At 63.2% G+C, this 19,748-nt stretch overlaps 1 protein-coding gene across 1 annotated transcript in view; it reads left to right on the top strand.

Moving 5' to 3' along the window:
• The window catches only part of UNC13A (unc-13 homolog A), a 114,689-nt gene that overhangs the window by 88,554 nt on the left and 6,387 nt on the right, over positions 1-19,748 (top strand). The window contains exons 32-41 of the mRNA XM_039515907.1: positions 1,271-1,348; positions 1,788-1,876; positions 2,812-2,964; positions 4,333-4,456; positions 8,246-8,251; positions 11,124-11,162; positions 13,028-13,057; positions 15,566-15,622; positions 15,964-16,044; positions 16,363-16,510. Coding sequence (XP_039371841.1) covers positions 1,271-1,348; positions 1,788-1,876; positions 2,812-2,964; positions 4,333-4,456; positions 8,246-8,251; positions 11,124-11,162; positions 13,028-13,057; positions 15,566-15,622; positions 15,964-16,044; positions 16,363-16,510 — 805 coding nt within the window. The remainder of the gene's footprint in view (positions 1-1,270; positions 1,349-1,787; positions 1,877-2,811; positions 2,965-4,332; positions 4,457-8,245; positions 8,252-11,123; positions 11,163-13,027; positions 13,058-15,565; positions 15,623-15,963; positions 16,045-16,362; positions 16,511-19,748) is intronic.

Here is a 19,748-nt window from a genome sequence, read left to right as displayed (position 1 = left end):
AAACGAGAGTGGGGTCAGACCCTGGGGTCTGTCGTTCCAGGGTGACTCTGGCGTCACTCCATGGACTCGGCTGGAACTGGCAGACCCGCCACCAGCTCAGAGCCGGCTCGGGGGGTTTGAAGGCAGCGCTCTCAGGCCGGCTGGGTGGTAGATAGATCCAACCTGCACGCTCTAGGGGAGTTTGCATCCCCGGGCCGGCAGGCCAAACTCACCCCGTGGCGTAACTCCATTGGCTTCGCTAGAGTTCTGCACGGGGTGGCTTTGGCCCGGTGTCTAAAATGTCAGGCCGTTGGCTGGACGAATGGGTGGAACAGTGACCCTGCCCCCCAGCCAGCGAGCCCCTGGGGTTTCCAGGCAGGGCCAGAGAGCTGGGAAATCCAGCCCTGGGAGCCTCGCTCTCATGACCGGGGAGCACCGGGCCCGTCCTGTGTCTGTCACGCCCACGCCACAAGGCGAGCCAGTGCAGCGGGGAGCTGGAGTTTGGGGGCTCCTGTGAATGGAGATGGAGCTGCTGGCTCAGGCCGGAGCCCCTCCCCTCCTCCTCCTATCAAGTCACGTGGGCTGAGAAACCTCTTCTGGAAAAGGCTCCCACGCTGACCGCTCCACCTCCCCCACCCCCCGGGACAGGATTCCCGAGCCATCCCCCCAGTAACTCTGGGAACTGGGAGATCTCCATCTGCCCCCTGCTCTGCAGCCGACTCTCCAGGGGACTCTCCAGCTCTCGTGCCGAAGTTTGGAGGCCTTCTGCTGCTAAATCCTGCAGCGAGGTCTCCAGGTGCTGAGCACCCCAGCCCCCAGTGAAATCAACGAGCACTGAGGGGGCTCAGTGTCTCTGGCATATGGCCACTTCGCCAGGTGGCTAATGTGGCTATAGATCCCTCGGGGGGGTGGGGGCAGCCGAGCTGTGACCTCTCTGCCCCGCATCTCTAACGTGAGCTAAGGAGACGGGGGAGGTCCCCATCCACCTGGGTAGTGAAATCACCTGGGCTCAGGCATGCAGACACGGGCCCAAGGTTTCATAGTTAACGCGGGGGGTGGATGATGAATTCTTCAGTGCTTCAATCAGTCTCTAACTACTAGAGACCCAGAGATCAGATGTGGGGCAGCCTACCCCACCATGCCTGCTGGCCACTATCAGAGACGGGACCCGGGGAGCCGGACCTTGGGTCTGAGCAGGTCTGGCCGTTGCTGTGTTCCCCACGGCTGTGATCACAGCCAGTGGGGTGTAAGCGTCCCGCGCTAACCACCTCTCCGTCTGGTCCCCCTCTAGCCCTGTATCCTGATGAACAACATCCAGCAGCTCCGTGTCCAGTTGGAGAAGATGTTTGAAGCCATGGGGGGGAAGGAGGTTTGTACCAGGGCTCTCTCCTGCGGCTGGACCCCTGGAGGGGGTACGCCCCAAAGTTTAAAGGGACATTTCCATACACCGGCCCCATAGTGAGGCTCCACAGTGGTACGTCCCTGTCCGGTGGGATCCCCCACCCCCAGCAGGGTGCCGCCGGCCCCCAGGGCATGGCGATGCACTGGCCCCCGTCTCCTGGCCCCTGGGCAGGGGTGCCGTCTTGCCGTGCTGTGAGCGACCCAGCACACTGCCAGCGAGCCGTGGCCAGCTTCTGTCCTCGCCCGGCTTTCATGCCAGCTTCCACCCGAGACGGACTCGGTCCTTCCCAGTGCATTCTGGGAGTTCTGGGGACCACGGGCTCCCGTGGCCTGTGCAGCCCCCAGGTGTCAAGCGCTGCCCGCGGGGGGGCAGGCTGTCCGTTAACCAGGCACGTCCCCCCTTGCAGCTGGACGCCGAGGCCAGCGACATCCTGAAGGAGCTGCAGGTGAAACTCAACAACGTCCTGGATGAGCTCAGCAGAGTTTTTGCCACCAGGTACGTCGGGCGGAGGGGACGGGGGCCTGGCGGGAGGGGTATAAATCTTCGGGTGCAAAGCATAGGATCAGGTTCTGCTCCTGTTTGGGGGTAGGCTCCATGTGTGGTGATTCTGGGGCTGAGCCCCGAGGGTCACGGTTGGGTTTTGTGGGGAGCTTGCAGGGCTGGGGCTCCCAGGAACCAGTGTGTGCTGGGATGGGGGGTCCCAGGAACCAGTGTGCAGGGCTGGGGCTCCCAGGAACCAGTGTGTGCAGGGATGGGGGTCCCAGTGTGTGCAGGGATGGGGGGCCCCAGGAACCAGTGTGCAGGGCTGGGGCTCCCAGGAACCAGTGTGTGCTGGGATGGGGGGTCCCAGGAACCAATGTGCAGGGATGGGGGTCCCAGTGTGTGCAGGGATGGGGGGCCCCAGGAACCAGTGTGTGCTGGGATGCGGGGTCCCAGGAACCAATGTGCAGGGATAGGGGTCCCAGTGTGTGCAGGGCTGGGGGTCCCAGGAACCAGTGTGCAGGGATGGGGGTCCCAGTGTGTGCAGGGATGGGGGGCCCCAGGAACCAGTGTGCAGGGATGGGGGTCCCAGGAACCAGTGTGCAGGGATGGGGGTCCCAGTGTGTGCTGGGATGGGGGGTCCCAGGAACCAGTGTGTGCTGGGATGGGGGGTCCCAGGAACCAATGTGCAGGGATAGGGGTCCCAGTGTGTGCAGGGCTGGGGGTCCCAGGAACCAGTGTGCAGGGATGGGGGTCCCAGTGTGTGCAGGGATGGGGGGCCCCAGGAACCAGTGTGCAGGGATGGGGGTCCCTGGAGCCTGTGGCTGTGGAGAGGGCGGATTCCCCAGAACGAGTGGGACCGGGGTGGGAGGGAGGCGCTGGAGCAGGGTGTGCCTGGCGAGGGGCTCCCCGCCCTGCTCACGGAGATGCCTGCGCCCCGTGGCGCCCAGTTTCCAGCCTCACATTGAGGAGTGCGTGAAGCAGATGGGCGACATCCTGAGCCAGGTGAAGGGCACCGGGAACGTCCCCGCCAGCGCCTGCAGCAGCGTCGCGCAGGACGCCGACAACGTCCTTCAGCCCATCATGGACCTTCTGGACAGCAAGTGAGTGCTGGCTGGGGGGGCACAGTGGGAGGGGCACTGGGGGCGCAGCGGGGGGGCTGGGAAGGGTACGTGGGGTGGGGAGGGCACAGCGTGGCTGGGGGGCCCTGCGGGGTGGGAGAATGAGGAGGGCTCAGTGGGGGAGGGGGTCCGGGGAGGGCACTGGGGGGGCAGGGCCCTGCGGGGAAGGTCCTGTGCCCTGTGCTGAGTGGGGTGACTAGGCCGCTCTGCCCAGAGGCCTGCGCAGGGCCAGGCGGGGCGCTCAGTGAGCAGTGTCTCCAGGGCTCCGTGGCTACCCCTGGCCACGTGAGCGACTGGGTCCCTCCCTGCACCCCAAGCCCTGTGCCCACCTGGTCCCTGCTGTCTCCAGGGCACAGCCTCCCTCTGCCCCCGGGCATGTCCCCCCTTGTTCTTCCCGTCACCCCCGTGTGCCCCGAGGGGAGCCCCCGCCCCCGTGGGGCGCTCTGCAGACAGCCGGGGGCCGGGTGTTCCTTTAATCCCCGTGACCTCCGACTGGCAAAGGGCCGCGCCCATGTCGGGTGCTGCTTTCGCTCCCTGGGTAGCACCGAGCCCCGTGACGCCTAGCTCTGCCCAGAGGATGGGGACGCCGGGGTTCGGGCGGCTGGCGTCCCTGCACAGGCGGGCACAGGGCTAGGGTGGGCCCTCGGCCGCCAGGGGAGGGAAGGAGCTGCCAGAGCAGAGCACAGGAGTCAGACGTGGCCGGCAGCTGGCAGGGGGAGCCGGGCCTGGAGCACCAGGACCAGCCCACGCAGGCTGAGGGTGTTGGAGTGGGGGGCGGGGGTGTCTATGGGAGAGTCCTGGAGAGCATCGGGGGGGCATTGTGTATGTGTAGGAATGTGTAGGTGCATGGGGGGGGTGTTTGTCGGGGCATGGTGTGTGTGGGTGGGGGTGTGAGAGAGAGTGTAGCGATATGTAGGGGCTTTGTGTGTGTGTATATGTGTGTGTATAATGATGTGTAGGTGCATTTTGTGTGTGTGTAGGTCTGCCTCTGTGTGTGTGTGTGTGTGTGTGTGTGTGTGTGTGTGTGTATAGTGATGTGTTGGTGCATTGTGTGTGTGTGTGTGTGTGTGTTGGGGCTCTGTGTGTGTGTGTGTGTGTGTAGGGGCTCTGTGTGTGTGTGTGTTTGTGTGTGTGTGTGTGTGTGTAGGGGCTGTGTGTGTGTGTGTGTGTAGGGGCTCTATGTGTGTGTGTGTGTAGGGGCTCTGTGTGTGTGTGTGTAGGGGCTCTGTGTGTGTGTGTGTGTGTGTGTGTGTGTGTGTGTGTGTGTGTGTGTAGAAGCTCTGTAGATGGGGGGCAGGTGACATGCCCAGAGCCCAGGTCCATCCTCTCCCTCCCTGGCTGTGTTCCCAGCCTGACTCTCTTCGCCAAGATCTGCGAGAAGACGGTGCTGAAGCGGGTGCTGAAGGAGCTCTGGAAGCTGGTGATGAACACCATGGAGAAGACCATCGTCCTCCCGCCCCTCACCGACCAGACGGTGAGCCCGGGGGCGGGAGTCGGGCCATGGTGGGCAGGGAGGGAGGGACACATGGGCACCCTGCCTGGGCTCCGGGGTAGGCCTGGCGCCTGGGCGCTCCGTGGCGGAAGCTCAGCTGGAGGCGGTCTGCTCCGGAGCGCCTGGCACCACGTGAGCCTGGGCACCGCGCGCTTAGAGGGGCGGCGCTTCATCCAGAGCGCGCTTGAGCTCGCTAGCTCCAGAGCTCATTCGGGAAATGAGGGGCTCCGCTCCACCCTCCCCCGCCCAGGACGTTTCTGGATCACTCTGGCGGGGGGGAGGGGGACTCCCCAGGCGTTTAAAGCCCCGAACGACACTTGGGAATAAGGGTCTGGCTGGAGCAGCGTGTCCCCACCTCACCCCTCTGCCCGGCCCAGCAAACGCAGCTGGGGCAGAGCACGGCACACCATGGCACACGGAGGCAGGAAGTCGGGCCGCCCACTTCAGCAGCAGAAGCAAAACCATGGTGCCCCCTTCCTGTAAGTGTGGGGTGCCAGGCAGGGGAGCACCTGGTCTGCCCCCTGAGCACAAGGCACTGGGCAGGCGTGGCCTGAGCACGGCTCCCTGGCAAGGGCAGGACTCTGCCTCCTCTCCAAGAGCTGCTCCCGCTGCTTAGGGCGAAGGAGGCTCCTCTGAGCATCCCTTGGCGCTTCTGGGCATCAGCCTGTCTGCGAGGTTGGCAGAGGGCGTGGGGGAGAGAACAGGGGGTTGGGTCGTCCCTGGACGGGAGGGCAGGGGTGGGGAAGGAAAGGGGACGGAGGGGCATTTGCAGGGGGATTCCTGGGGGCCTCTGAGGTTTTCCACGTGTTGCATAAAGGGCCCGTGAGGTAGGTATAACGAGCCCCCGGAGATGCCCCTGGAGTAGGCCGTGCTCGCAGCCCTGGGGCAAGGGAGGGATCGGGGGGCAGAGCCAGGGAGCTCTTCCCTTTGGCGGGGCGTTGCTTTCCAGGGCCGTGGGAAGCAGCGTCAGGAAACGCCGCCGAGCTGCTCGGATGAACCCCGAGGGCTGCACGAGCCCCTGAACTGCCCCCCGAAGTGCAAAGACGGCTTAAAGTCCCCTTAATTCCCCCTCCCTCCCGATCCCAAGTGCAGCGACTGAGAACCGAGGCCAGAGACGCCAGAGGGACCGAGCCTGCTGCCCCATTTGAGCGGAGCTTTTCCTTTCAATTGCCAGGCGTTCTGCAGGCTTTGGGCAGGTTCCCCCTTCAATGGAAACACGCTGCTGAGGTTTCCTGAGAAGGCTGCTGGCCCAGCCACTGAAGCTTTTGAAGCTTTTTGCAGGGGAATTTCCTGGTCTAGCTTTAGTGTCTCAGATAATGGGAGATTTTCACTCCTGGGGAGCCTGCCGCAGGTGCTAACAGCTGCTCCCCGGGGAGATCTGCACAGACAAACAGATGCACAAATCCCTCTGGGAGGCGTTTTGGCATTCCAGCCGGCTGCTCTCTGCCACTCCTGAGTCACGCCGACAGCTCCGCTGCCACTGCTGCAGAGCTGGGAACTGTCTCACCAGCAAGCTGATGGCCGGGGGTATTTTGAGGGGCTATTTAAATTTGATCAGAGACCTGACAGCTCCGTGCCATGAGTCACAGGAGCCCAGGCAGCAGAATGCCATGGAATCTCCTTCCCTCGGCATCAGAGGATGCTTTCCGCTGCCACGCTGCGGCACAGCCGTGAGTCAGCCCTGCGTGCATTTAGCTCAGCCGCCCTAGCACTGAGCAGGCTGCTGCTCTGGCATCGCAGACTGTGCTCTTGTCACAGCTTGGGTGACCGGTAAGCCAACCCCTGAATTGTGCAGGGAGTGGTGGTGGCTGGAGGTCAGTGTTGTTCAGTGGGAGGCCAGGGAGGCCTGTCCTGCTGGAGGTCGCTTGTTAAGGACCCCAGGGTGCATTTTGGAAGCCCATGAGGATTCACCCCAGTATGCTGCTGATTTTCGGCACAGGTGATTCCCCGTTGCGCTTTCACTTGGAGCTGAAATTCTCCATGTCCTGACTCCACCCTTGCATAGTGTTGCTGTGCGCTGCTAAACAGCCGCCGTGTTACACTCCAGACGCGGCTGCACTTTAGCACTGAGTGAGCCCTGCATGACTATGGTCGTTTAAGACGAGTGTTGGGCCTTTTCAGAATGAAAGGCGGTGAGTCAGCCAGTCAGGCTTGTTAGCTACAGCTTGTGAGCAGGCTTATCTCCATGGCCACAGGCTTATCTCCTTGAGGAGCAGGGGGCTCTGCCTCTGGCACCCTTGAGACACAAGGGCAAGGGTTGATTTATTCGAAAGGCCTCATAGGGGGTTAGATTGCTCCGTGTTTTCCTTTTGTTCATAGACCGTCATTGTGAGGTTGAGAACACCCCTTCCAGAGTGGGATGCCCCAGTCCATAATGGACCAGCCTGCTTCCCCCCAACACACGCACACATGCGTGTGTGCACACACACACATGCATGCACACACGTGCACACACACGTGCATGCACACATGTGCATGCATGCACGCACACACATGTAAACACACACGTGCACACACACATGTGTGTGCGTGCGCACGCACATACACATACACACCTGTGTGCGCGCACATGCACACATGCACACACACACACACACTGTCTTGTTCTGAACGTCCAGTAAGGCCCCATCAGCGGAAGGGGGAGGATCCTGGCTGCTGGGGCGAAGTCCAGGCTCCCCAGCGCAGGGAGCCTGGTAGGACCGAGCTGGAGAAGACGCGATAGGTCGGCCTGGTCCATCCTCAGCTGGGGTCATTAATCATCCCTTGCCCCTCCCCGCTATGAAGTGACCCACTCAGCAGGGCTCCCCGCCCGCCATGCCGTGTGCATTGCACAGCTTCTGCTGAGTCCCTTGTCACCGTTCCTCGGCCGAGAGCCTGCTCTCCCCAGAGCCAGCCAGGACGCGTCTGGGCGCTGGGCCGGGACTTGGTGTCTGGGCCCCACCGGCTCAGCGAAAAGAAATGGGGAGGAGGGAGATCAGCCGGTGCGATGGCCGCCATTGTCTGCAGCCCTCTGACCGCGCGGCACAGAGCGGGGGGTGGGTGGGAAGGGAACCGTGGCAGGGTGGGGGTGCTTGTGGCGTTAGCGAGGGACAGCGATATGGGGGAGGGGGCATGTTTTGGTTGCTGCTGGGTTTATAATTCCTGGTCTGCTGTAGTCACCTCTCCAGAGTCCCCGTCACCGGGGATCCCCCACTCTCCAGTGTGCCCATCGCCAGGGATCCCCTCTCCAGTGTGCCCATCGCCGGGGATCCCCCCCTCTCCAGAGTCCCCATCGCCGGGGATCCCCCCTCTCCAGAGTCCCCATCACCGGGGATCCCCCACTCTCCAGTGTGCCCATCGCTGGGGATCCCCCCTCTCCAGTGTCCCTCTCGCTGGGGATCCCCCCCTCTCCAGAGTCCCCATCGCCAGGGATCCCCCCCTCTCCAGAGTCCCCATCACCGGGGATCCTCCCGCTCCAGAGTCCCCATTGCTGGGGATCCCACTCTCCAGTGTCCCTCTCACCGGGGATCCCCCCTCTCCAGAGTCCCCGTCTCCCGGGTTCCCCACCTCTCCCGAGTCCCCATCAATGGGGATCCCCCCAGCTCATCCCTTTGCGCCCTGGAGCTCTGGGTCTGCCGGGGGGTTATTCCTGGGGGGTGCGTGGGGGGCGTGGGCCTGGTGTTTGGCAGTGGTGAGGCCGGCCGTGGGGGACGGGAGGCAGGAAGGCGGGCAGGCGTGACACCCGTGTGACGGTTGTTCTCTCCAATTGTTCCGCTCCCCTCACAATGGCAGATGATTGTAAGTACGGCAGCTCCCTGTCTGTCTGTCTGTCTGTCTGCTGTGTGTCAGTTCCGATCTCAGCCGGTTATTGTCTTGTGTGGCTGCCCGCAACCCCCCCCCCCCGCTCCCTCCCCAAGTGACCCCACCTCTGTCACCCCCTGTTGCTCAGCTGCTCCTCGTCCGCCTCCTGTGCCCAGATGTGTAGGGCGAGCCTGTCCCCCAGGGCTGGGCAGCGCCGTGGCAACTCACCGGGGCTGGATCCAGCCGGGGGACAATGTGGCAGGGAGAAGGGGGGTGGAAGGAAGAGATGTGGGACAGCTCCCTCCAACCAGCCTCGGCAGCAGCCTGGCGCCCTAGCGATGGAGGCCGTGATGGGACCTGCGTTCTGGTGCCCACATGCCCCTTGCCAGGGGCTTTGGTGGGTTTCTTTGCCGTGTGCTGCACTGGGGCTAAGCGGCGGGTTCCCTCCCTGGCCCAAGCAGCCCAGCAATGGCCCAGGGACTGTCCTGCAACTCCTAACAAGGAGCCCTTTCCATCCCCTTCCGGGGCTCGGCGTGACGCCCCTTTGGGCTCAGTTAGCAACGCGGGTCCCCGTTCTCTGGCCTGTAGGAGAAGGGGTGAGTCTGGGGCCTGGGGCGATGCAGCGAGCGCTGGGGGGCAGGAACCTCCAGCCTGGGGGGCCCAGGCACTGCAGGGCTGCAGTCCAGCTGGTGTTTAGCGCAGCGCAGAGTGGGCTGGGATTGGGGGAGGGGTCCCGCACTGAACCCCTCTGCGTTTCCTGGCCCGGGGGGTGCGGGGAAAGCAAAGGGGCAGCAGCGTGTTTCAATCGCTAGCTGCTTAGTTCTGCCAGGTGGGGCCAGGCCTAGGTTGCTGCTCAGAGCGTGGGCGTGAGAACCAGGCGCTCCTGGCAGCGCTTCCCCGCTCTGCCACTGACAGGCTGTTTGACTGCCCCTCGCCGTGCCTCGGTTTCCCTAGGTGGGTGATGAGACCGAGCTGCACCTGGATGGAAATGTGAGGCCTCTCCTAGGGGTTATTACTGAGCGAAGGATCCCCGAGAGTGAAGCAAGTGCGCTTAAATAGGTGCCCTTCGTGCGTTTGTGCTCCGAGCAGGTGTCCACAAGGCCCAGCGCCGGACTTTTCAGCCATCGGGGCCTGTTCAAAGCGCACTGTCAGTTCTTCAGTTTCACAGGCAGTGGCCTCCAGTGGTTAGAGCAGGGGACGGGGTGCCTGGGTTCCATCCTCAGCTCTGCCCCTGGCTCAGTGCGCAACCCTGTCACCCGGGGAAGTGGGAGCTGGAATTCGGTAATAGTGGTGAGTGTACGGGGCTTGCGAGGGCGTCGGAAATGCTACTGGCAAAGGGCTGCTCAGTGTCAGGCATTTTCATGCCCTTAGTATTGTTTTGTGACTAGCCCCCTGCCCCTGAATTCCCCCCTTGCCCCCTTTTCTCTCCGCTGGAGTTTGAGACGCTTATTGGGGTTTGGTCCCTGCGGTGCGGGATCCAGCGCAGTTCTGGCCACGGAGCCCAGCTCTCCCCTGGAGAGCTGCCAGGGCCTGGCACAGCCAGCAGCCGAGAGCCCTTGGGGTTTGGGTGGGTCCTAGCGAATGGTGCATTAGCTGTTCAGCCGCTGAGGAGAGGGAAGGGTGTGGGGCTGACCCTTCCCCCGAGACGGTAGCCCTGCGTCCGAGCGACTCGCCATTGTCCGTCTGGGGCTCGCCGTCACGAGGGCAGGAAGAGGAGCTTTGCACGAGAGGGGGTCGCTGGCTGGGTGAAGCCCCTGAGTGGAGGCCAGGCAGGCGGTACCTGCCTACAGCACGGGCACGGGCCCCTGCCTGCTGTCTGCTCGGGAGCTCTGGAGAGACGAACGCCTGGTGCAGGCAGCCTCCGGCTTGTGTCCCTGCCTCCCGGGCAGGCCACCTGCACGGGCGATGTGACCTCTGCTGCTTGGCTTCTCCAGCTCCCCCCACTGGGCCCCCATCCCGCCTGGGAATTCTTGTCCTTTCCGGATGCCCACCTCCCTGCTCCATCCCACTGGCCTCTCTCTGCTCCCCCAGCTCAGCTGTGGTGTCTTGCATGAGCCCAGCCGTGCTGTGAAGCCTCTTTCGAGGGACACTCCTACAGGAATCTGGCCGCGTGCCCCATTACTGGGAACGGGCACCCCCTCCTCCTTCGCCAGCTGTGACCCTGCCCCCTCCCCTCCTTTTTGGCTGGCTGTAAAAGCAGCTTCACCCAGCCCTGCTGTGTCCAATGCCACGTTCACCTCCAGGGGCCCACAGTGGGAGAGGCCTGGAAGGCAGGTGGGATGTGCCACCCACTCCCACAGACCCATCAACCCCCCTGAGCAGCAGGGCCAGGGGGGAGTCTGAAGCCTGGGGCCTGACCTCGTGCAGTGAATCCCTTGGCGCTAGGAGCCTGACCACCTTCAGGCTAAGTGACCGGCCCCTGTGGGCAGACACCAGCTGGGCTCCCTGGCAGGGCCCGGCCCATTTCAATGCCAATCCGCGCCCGTCCTGCCCAGGCTTTGGGGGGGGAGAACGCGCAGCCACCCTGCCATGCTGCTGTGTGCCGAGCTTCCTGCCAAGCTGCTTGGGATTCAAACGGGTGCTAGGCTCCCTCCCCGGATTGCTGAGGAGGTGTCTGAGCCCCCCCAACACACCCCCAGACACACCCCCACCCATCACAGTCATAGGTTAGGCCTGGGACTCCCTCCCCTTGCGCATCCCCAGCTGCCAAAGTCCCCTGGGCTGTGAGGGAAGGAGGATTGGGGGGGGGGTCTGTGTGTGGGGGTCAGTCAGTGCATCCGTCCCCTCCAGCGAATGATCTCACACACACACACACACACGCACACCCTCTCTCTGGACCATTGATCGACTTCTGACGTTGTTTCTGCAGGGGACGCTCTTGAGAAAACACGGCAAGGGGACAGAGAAGGTAACTAGCCCTCTGGCTTGTTTGACTGTCTGTGCTAGCCGTGTATCGCCCTGCCCCCCAGGGCAGAGCAGTCGGCCAGCCCTGCTCGGTACCGCTGAGCAGAGAGCCCTGGCTGCCGCTGGCCTGGGGACCTGGGTGTCGTGCTTCACATGTTGTGTCGTCTGGCTGTGCATTGTGTGTGTGTGTGTGTTGTCGTACAGAGGTGTAGTTGTGTGTTGTGTTGTCCGGGGGTGTATGTGTGCATGAGCAGTTACACGGGTAGGTGTTTTGGGGGGAGGACGGGTTGGGGAGCGTCTGTGTCTGTCAGGGGTGCTGGGGATACCCATGCAGTGTCTTGCCCCTGGCCTGGGGAGACTGGCCACCGGGAGCTGGAGCAGAGCAGGTGGGTGCAGAGAGCCGGGGGAGGAGGGGGTCAGCCCAGCCGTGGCACTTGCAGGCCCTTGGGGACGGTTTGCCAGGAATGAGCAGCAAGGCATCTGCGTGGCTGTAGCACAGCCCAGCCCTACGCGTCCTGGGGATTTCATGGTGTGGCTCCTATGAGGAAAGGCAGCAAAGCCCGTCCTCTGCAGAATGCCAGGGCTGATGCACCGCCAGAGAGCCCGGCGGCACACGCCCGGGCAGGGCCCGAGCTGCCGGCAGTGCAGGCAAGGCCGTTATGCGGTGAGCTGCTGTCTCCTGTAGGTAACTGGCCAGTCGTGGAGCAGCATGTGTTGGTTTGGGAGACAGTGGAAGAGTGAGTGAGTGTGTGTGTGTGTGTGTGTGTGTGTGTGGTGTGTGTGTGTGTGTGTGTGTGTGTGCGCGCACGCGCATAGCAGAGGGGCTATTTGATGCCTTATTGAGGTGGGGGGAGCCTTTCTGCTCCTGAGGCTGGCTAGCCGATAGCTGCTCCTGCAAAGTGACTTTGTAGCATCAAGGCGAGGAAGGCAGGAGTCCTGTGGGACTCTGCTGTGCATGGGAGCAGATGCCGAGAAGTGTCCACTCCATGTGGGCACAGAAATCCAGGTAGCCGTAGCCCAGGTGGTAAATCGCACCTCTCACTGGGGCAGGGGCAGATTAGTCCTGGCCTGGCTTTTCATGCCACCTCCAATGGGCTTTGTCTAAAGAGCAGCAACCCTGGCTAGCCAGCTCCTTAGAGTGAGTGACAGAACCACCGCCCGTGGGTGCAGCTCTTCGCTGGCTCTGTGGCGTGCCCGGAAACATTCACCTGTGCTGTGGAGGGAAGCAGCAGGGGGCTGGGAGCCAGGACTCCTGGGCTCTTTTCAGCGCTGCCACTGATTTGCCATGTGATCTTGAGCAAGCCACGGCCTTGCTGTGGGCCTCAGTTTCCCCAGTAGTGCTACAAGTAGTGAGAGGCTGGTGGATTAGTGCATTGTGCAGGGCTTGGAGACCCTGTAAGGGTATCGTCATCAGGTGCTTCCCCCTACTCACTCCAGGAAAGCAAAGGGAGCCCCATAATACCTGTGATGGGGAGGGGGGGCAGGGTAGACTGCCCCTTGCAGCTGCCACCTGGGGAGGCAGGGAGAGCGCCCATCACACTCTTGCAGGTGGGGCTGCGTGAGACCTGATGGCCTCATCACAGGTATTTCCTAAAGTCTGCAAGCAGCCGGGGGGTGGAACAAAGCTCTGTGAGCCCCATGGGCCAGATCCTCTGCTGGTGAGCCCTGGCGCCAACACAAAGCACCAATTTACCCCAGCAAAGAATTGGGCCCGACTCTTGCTGCAGCTAGAGGCGAGTTCAGGGGGCCGAGCCGGCTCGGGCTGGTGGGCTGGGCCCTGGTGAGGTGCTCCGGGGCGGGGCGGGTCCGTGCTCGGCCGGGTCACTTTGCTGCCGATGATAACTGTATCCAATGCTGTTCTCTCTCCAGAGCAGGGTGAAGCTGCCCAGTCACACGGATGTAAGGAGACTTTTATTCTAAGCCTGCTTGGCTTTGCTCTCTCTCCTCTGTGCCTCTTGGTGGTGTTTTCTCCCCCCCCCCCCCCCACCTCCCCAATCCTGTGCTCCCCAGGGACAGTGCCTTATCGAGCTCTGCTCTCTGACCTGCCTGCATGCTGGGGTTTGAGGCCAGCGTGGGAGGGTTAATGGGGGCCCATCTGCTGACAAGGGCTATGGAACCACTGCTGACAGGCTAGGCCCTGCTCGCCCAGCAAGCCAAACCCTGCAGAAGGGAGTGGGGTCTGGTGGTTAGAGAGGGAGACTGGGGGTCAGGCCACCCGGGTTCTTTCCTGGCTCTGGGAGGGACTAGGCCTAGTGGTTAGAGCAGGAGCTGGGGGTCAGGCCACCCGGGTTCTTTCCTGGCTCTGGGAGAGACTAGGCCTAGTGGTTAGAGAGGGAGACTGGGGGTCAGGCCACCCGGGTTCTTTCCTGGCTCTGGGAGAGACTAGGCCTAGTGGTTAGAGCAGGAGCTGGGGGTCAGGCCACCTCTGTTCTTGCCTGGCTCTGGGAGAGACTAGGCCTAGTGGTTAGAGCAGGAGACTGGGGGGGTCAGGAGTAAGTCCTGGCTCTGACTCAGTGTGACCCACTTTCGGGCTGTGCCCTAGTCGGCCCCACTGCGGCGTGGGACAGGGCCCACTGCGCACTGGAAGGGCAGCTGGGTTTGTCAGTCACTGCGGGGAGCGAAGGGCTCTGGGAGGCGCTAGGGAGGTTGTTGCCGTTCCTTCAGCTGCTCCGAGGGGGCCCTGCAGAGCGTGAGCTGGGCCCCAGAGCAGTGACTTCTCCTGCCCACCCCGCCACGTGCAGGCCGCAGCCTGCTTCCCTCCAGGCCTGGCTGGGCTGGCTTTCCTTTGTCGCGGGGGGCTGAGGGGGGCAGCCCTTTGAAAGGGGCACTGGGGTGGGGGGGGCCCTTTCCCTTATGAGATCCCCCCCAGAGGATCAGCTTTCACGAGCCCCAGCTCTGGTGAACCTGTCGACTGGCGCGTGGCCAAGGGGTGCCCGCTCCAAGGTGGCACCGCAGCAGCTGACGGGCACTGGGAGCCCACAGCACAGAACTGGTGTCAGGGAGGCAGGCAGGACGCTCAGAGGCGTGAGCATCATATGGCCCCTTAGGGCTCCCAGGGGGCCCCGGCTGGTCCCTGAAAACTCAGCAAGCTGCACCTTCCTCCTCCAGTCTGGAACCTGTCACCTGTGTGTCGCCTCCCAGCCCCGTGTGTGTCCGTCCCGCGTCGCCCGCGCTCGCGCCTGTCCTGTTTAAACGTCTTTTCCTTTGCCCTCGCTGGCTCGTTTCTCTGTGGGGACGGAGGGGAGGGGGGAAGCGAGGTGGGTGTCAGACTGTCCCTCTGACCTCCCCCGCCCCCGCCCCCACCCTGGGCCCCACGTGTTGGCCCTGGGGGGTTAGGAGCGAACATTGGACTCCTGCACGGCAGACACCGGCCCCGGGGTGGGGATGCTGCAGCAGGGGGGGCAGATCTTGACTCAGACGTGGTGGGGGGTTGAAAGGCCCCTTGTAGGCCAGTCGGTGAGCGAGTGCCCCCGGCTCCCGCTCTGCCCTGGGGAGCCTCCAGGCAGGGGGCACTGAGGCCCCCTTTGAAAATTCCAGCAGCAAACTGCAGGGCAGGGAGGGGAGGACTCCACCCCTCTGCCCGGCGTCGGTCCTGGCCAGGGCAGCCCTCGGGGCCAGGCCACAAGGGCCTGCACGGGGCGCCAGGGAGAGCAGCTGCTGCTTTGTAACCGGAGAGTCGGGCATGGGGCTTCGCTCCGGCTGGGACCAGATGGCCCAATTTTGTAGGGACAGTCCCGATTTTGGGTCTTTCTCTTATATAGGCTCCTATTACCCCCCACCCTCTGCCCCGATTTTTCACACTTGCTGCCTGGTCACCCTAGGCTGGGAGCTCCTCCCCAGCGTCCCACACCTGCCCTGGGCAGGGTGCGAGCTCCTTGCCGTGGGAGTAGGCAGGGGAGCTGGAGCCGTGGGCAGCGGAGGGCAGGCAAGCACCTGGCACTCTCCAAGCCCAGCGGGTGGCAGAGTGCTGCGCACACGCAAACACACACACACATCTCTCCGGGGGCGTTCGTTAACATCAGCCCGCGTGAGCCCCAAACGTCTCCAGCAGGGGGTGGGGCCTGGGGACCCTGCCAGGCAGAGAGCTGCCAACTCGCTGCTTCCTTGACACAAATATAGGTGAGTCCACTTTTTCACGTGCCGGCTGCCGGGCCGAGCCCCTGGCTCGTTGGCTACCCAAGTGCATCACGGCAGGGGGACCTGGTGAAATGAATGCAGGGAAACCCACAGGGCACTGTTCACACGCATCCCCGCCCCTCATTCTACACCCCAGTCGTGTCCCTCCTCCGCACTGCCCTGCGATCCCCTGCCAGCCCTTCTCTGGGCGTGGGCCGAGCGCAGCCAGCAGGCACAGGGGAGGAGCACGTTCAAGCCTCTGCCGTTTGTTCTCTCTCTTGTGTGCTGCAGGGCACCCAGATGATCTTCAATGCGGCCAAGGAGCTGGGGCAGCTGTCCAAACTGAAGGTAAAAGGAAGGGGCCAGCGCGGGTCTCGGTAATCGCTGGGGGAGGCTGCTCCTCCCCAGAGGTCACTTAGCCAGTGATTGTAATGCCGGGATATAAGCAGCAGCACCTGGACGTCTCTTTAGCTTATCAGCAAGAAGCCAGGCTAATTAGGCAGCATGAAAAGGACCTGGTTTAGTCATTGAGAGCCATCAGTCACCTGTCACCCCTAAAGCGTCACTCACCTGTCACCCCAGCTTCGTGAGGGAGCCGGGGAGGAGGCAGATACACCCTCCTGGCTCTGCCTGGCTGGGGACGGGCGTGCGACAGCCCCGGCTCTCCCTGAGTGACTCCCTCGTTTCAGGACCACATGGTGCGTGAGGAGGCGAAAAGCCTGACCCCCAAGCAGTGCGCCGTGGTGGAGCTGGCCCTGGACACCATCAAGGTAAATCCGTCTGCCCTGCACCCGGCCGGCTGCCTGCCCACCTCTCCCTCCTGCTAGCGGGGGGGGGGAGAAATGCAGTCTGGCGAAGCCCCCGTCTCTGGGGTGCCCGCACCAGCCAGCCAGGGACCGACCGCAGGATTCCCCATCTGCCCACGCCAGCCCCGTGGCACGGGCGAGAAGCGGAGACCTCCCTGCCGGGGTGTTCTGGGGCTGTGCCCACCATGCTGGCTCCTCGGGTAGCTGTCCAGCCCTGCCCACCTGTGCCCAGAAACCCCACATGGCTCCGTCCTCACCCGGTCTCCTCTGCCTCCCCCCCAGCAATATTTCCATGCGGGAGGAGTGGGGCTGAAGAAAACCTTCCTGGAGAAGAGCCCCGACCTGCAGTCGCTGCGTTACGCCCTGTCTCTCTACACGCAGGCCACCGACCTGCTCATCAAAACCTTCGTGCAGACTCAGTCGTCTCAGGGTAAGAGACACCATGGCCCACTTCACGCAGCTCCCGCCAAGGGCTGCCACAGCCGCTGCGTCCCCCTGCTTGACTGGTGTCCTGGGTACCTCCACCCAATGTCCTGGGTGCATCCGGGACGGGGCCACCGGCCCAGCCCAGTGAACTGGGTGCCACCCGGCGTGCCGGGCATGTCTGTGGGGAGGGCACCTGCTGTGGGTGCATCCTGCTCTTCCTCGGGTAGCAGTGAAATAGGGCTCGAGCTGCAGTGAGGCATCGGGACACAAGGGACGCAGCCCTTCCGCTGCCCTGCCTGGCGTTCTGGAGAGTTGCTAGGCAGGGGCATCGGTGGCGGGGCACTGCTATGCCACCCGCTAGGGAGAGGTGCCAAGAGCCCCCAGGCTGGCAGCCTGGCCCCTGTTCTAAGTGCTACATGCACCTACGGGGCACACGCAGCAGGAGAATCCGGGGGGCCGTGCAAAGGGATCCTGTGGGACTCCCAGGAATAGCAGCTGTGCTGGCTGCGTCCTACATGCCTGGGCTCCAGGCCCAGGGGAGCCAACAGCCGGGGCATCGCTGGGGCAGGAGGGGCCTTCCCAAGGTCACCACTGGTTTTGGTGCCGCAGCTTTTGGGAGCTCAGCGTGGTGCCTGATTGTCAGAGGCACCCAGCCCCCCAGCTCCCTTTGGCATTATGGGCCACCAGCACCCCCAAAAATCAGGCCCCGGGTGCCTCCAGCCGGGCGCCCCAACTCACTGGCCACTTCCACGAATGTTTAAATAAAATTCTCAGTGCGCCCCAGGAGCACTGGGGGATGGACCCCGTGTGCAGGGCCCAGCTCGGAAGGGGTTAACCCTGCTGTGTCACTGGGAGCTCCCTCTCCCAGGCCACAGCCGCCAGCACTGGTTCCTGCCTCGCATCCAGGCTAGCACAGGGAGTTCCCCCTGGCCCGGCCCACTGGGGGAGGGGAAACTGAGTCAGGGACGGGACTCCACACAGCAGAAGGAATTACAGTGCTGAACAGCGCAGGCAGGCCCTCCAGTGAGTGCCATTGCTCCATCCGCATGGGCACCGGCCAGGCGCTGCAGGGGCGGGGTGAATCCCTGGCAGGCGTAGTGGGGAGTTCGTCCTGTCTGTGCCTCCCGTCTGGTGGCCGAGCGGGGTGTGCAGAAGGGGCTGTGCTGGGAGATAGTAATGCTGCCCGCTCCCCCTTGGCAAGGGCCATGTACATCCACAGGGCTCCAGTGACTCGTTACTGGTGGTGGATCGTGTGATTCATCTGCTAGTGGGACAGGAACCGCCCTCCCAATTGGTGCTAATTAGCCCCCAGCCGCCAGCAACAACCTGCATGAAAGCACCAGGGATCCGGGAGTAACTATGCAGCGAAAAAAGCCCCCTCCCAGCCAGTGCAGGGCCGACGCCTGCTGGCAAATTCCACAGCCTGCGGGGGACCCCAGCTGACGCGGCCCCCAAATTGCTCAGAACCTCCTCCTGGAGGCGTCCTGCTCCCAGCACACCCCCGCCCCCCGCTGTCTAACACAATGTCGCTGTAACGTCTTGTTTTGGATTCTCTAGCTGCAGCTGGCGCCTGTCTGCGAGATCTGATCTCTTTCTCTGTTGTTTTTCCTCCCTATTTTTCAATGTTTCCCCTTTGCCTTCCCTTACACGTGCTCTTTCTCTCTCTCTCTCTCTCTCGCCTTCCTCTCTCTTCCCTGTCTCTCTCCTTTTTACCTTTTTACTAGTCCATGGTGGAAAAGGTATTAGGTTTACCCTTAGTGAAGAAATTTATCCTGAGAAGGGTACGTCTAACACTTCCGAACCCTGATGCACCCGTCCTGAGCACCCCCACCTCCAACCGGCCAGAGCTAGTAACAGTCCCTCCAAGCCCGATTGGGGCGCGAAGGCCTGGAGAGCTGGGAGGATGGGGAGGGGGGGTGTCGCATGGCCTGTTCATGCAGGCTGAGGAATGCCTGCTCTAAAAGCCGCTGGGGATGGGGAGCGAGGAGGTGGCTGTGTCTTTCTTTCCAGCCAAACCCCCCTCGGCCCCACAAATGGGCACGTCTTCCCAATTCCCCTCCCCTCGAGTGGTCCCTCCTTGGCCGCGGGCACGCCTCGCAGGCCCAGGTTCTCCAAGGCACCTCCCGCGATGAGCGTTGGCCTTCAGTCGGCACTTGCCCTATGGAAGGGGTGGACTTGCCAACGAACTGAGTGGTTCTCACTGACTCGCTGCGAAGGTGGCCCCAGGGAGGGTCATTAATCACGGGAACAGCCGACCAAGGGATTCGCTACACCCAGACTGGGGGTCCCTAGCTAAGATCTCTAGCTCACCATGAGCTATGGGCTGGCTGCAGGAATCAGTGGGTAACGTTGTAAGGCCTGTGCTCTGATCCCAGGGGTCTCTTCTGGCCTGTGAATCTAGGTGACTGGGCGTTGAGCCCAGGGACCCCAGGGCTAGCTCTTATTCTGCCTCTGCCAGACCCCCCTCTCCCGCCAGCGCAGGCATTCGCAGCACTCACAGGTGGGTGGGACGTGAAGGGGAGCCGGACGCGGTTCCCCCCCCCCCCTGTGCCCTCACGATGAGAGGGCTGCAGCGAAGAGCTGAGAGCTCCCTCCCAGAGCTCAGCTGCCTCCAAGGAGCCAAACCTTTGGGGAGCAGATGGAGCCCGGGGCAGGGTGTGGGAGGTGGAAATTAGAGCCAGGCCAGCCCAGCGTCAGCCTTTAAACACCAGGCTCCAAAGGGAGCCGAGGGGGCCCAGCCGCGGCCAGCGGCTCACCAGCCTCACGGAGACTCTTACTAGCCTTGCTCCGGATGCCAAAAAGTCCTGCCCGCCTTACGCAAGTGGAATGACTGCATCAGAATGCGGGGGTGGGGCTGCCCCATTCCCCCCCGCCCCCCCCCATGCAGCTTGGCCCCGCCACTTGCATTCCAGCCCTCGTGTGTTGGTGCCGTTCGGCCTGGTGCAGGGGTCACTGCGGTGTGTGTTTCTCATGCTTGCCTTGAGCACAGAGCTGGTCGCGCCTCCCTCCCTCGGTTTATGGACTGAGCGAGTCTCAGCATGTGACTCCGGGGGCCGGTGGGGGCTGGGGGTTATTGTTTTAGTTGGGTGCAGATGTGGAGGGCAAAGAAAAAGAGACAGGCGTGCGTCTGTTTGGCACGCAGGGGCCAAAGGCTATGGATCCAGAGAGGGTCCCCCTCACCCCACCCCCTTTGGAGCAGCAGTGGGGCCTCGTCCCATCTCCTCCACCTTTGAGATGAAGCT

Source organism: Mauremys reevesii, linkage group 26 (assembly GCF_016161935.1).
Source record: "Mauremys reevesii isolate NIE-2019 linkage group 26, ASM1616193v1, whole genome shotgun sequence".
Taxonomy (NCBI): domain Eukaryota; kingdom Metazoa; phylum Chordata; order Testudines; family Geoemydidae; genus Mauremys; species Mauremys reevesii.
Note: the sequence above shows the minus strand (reverse complement) of the source record. Positions and strands in the feature narration are given on the sequence as shown.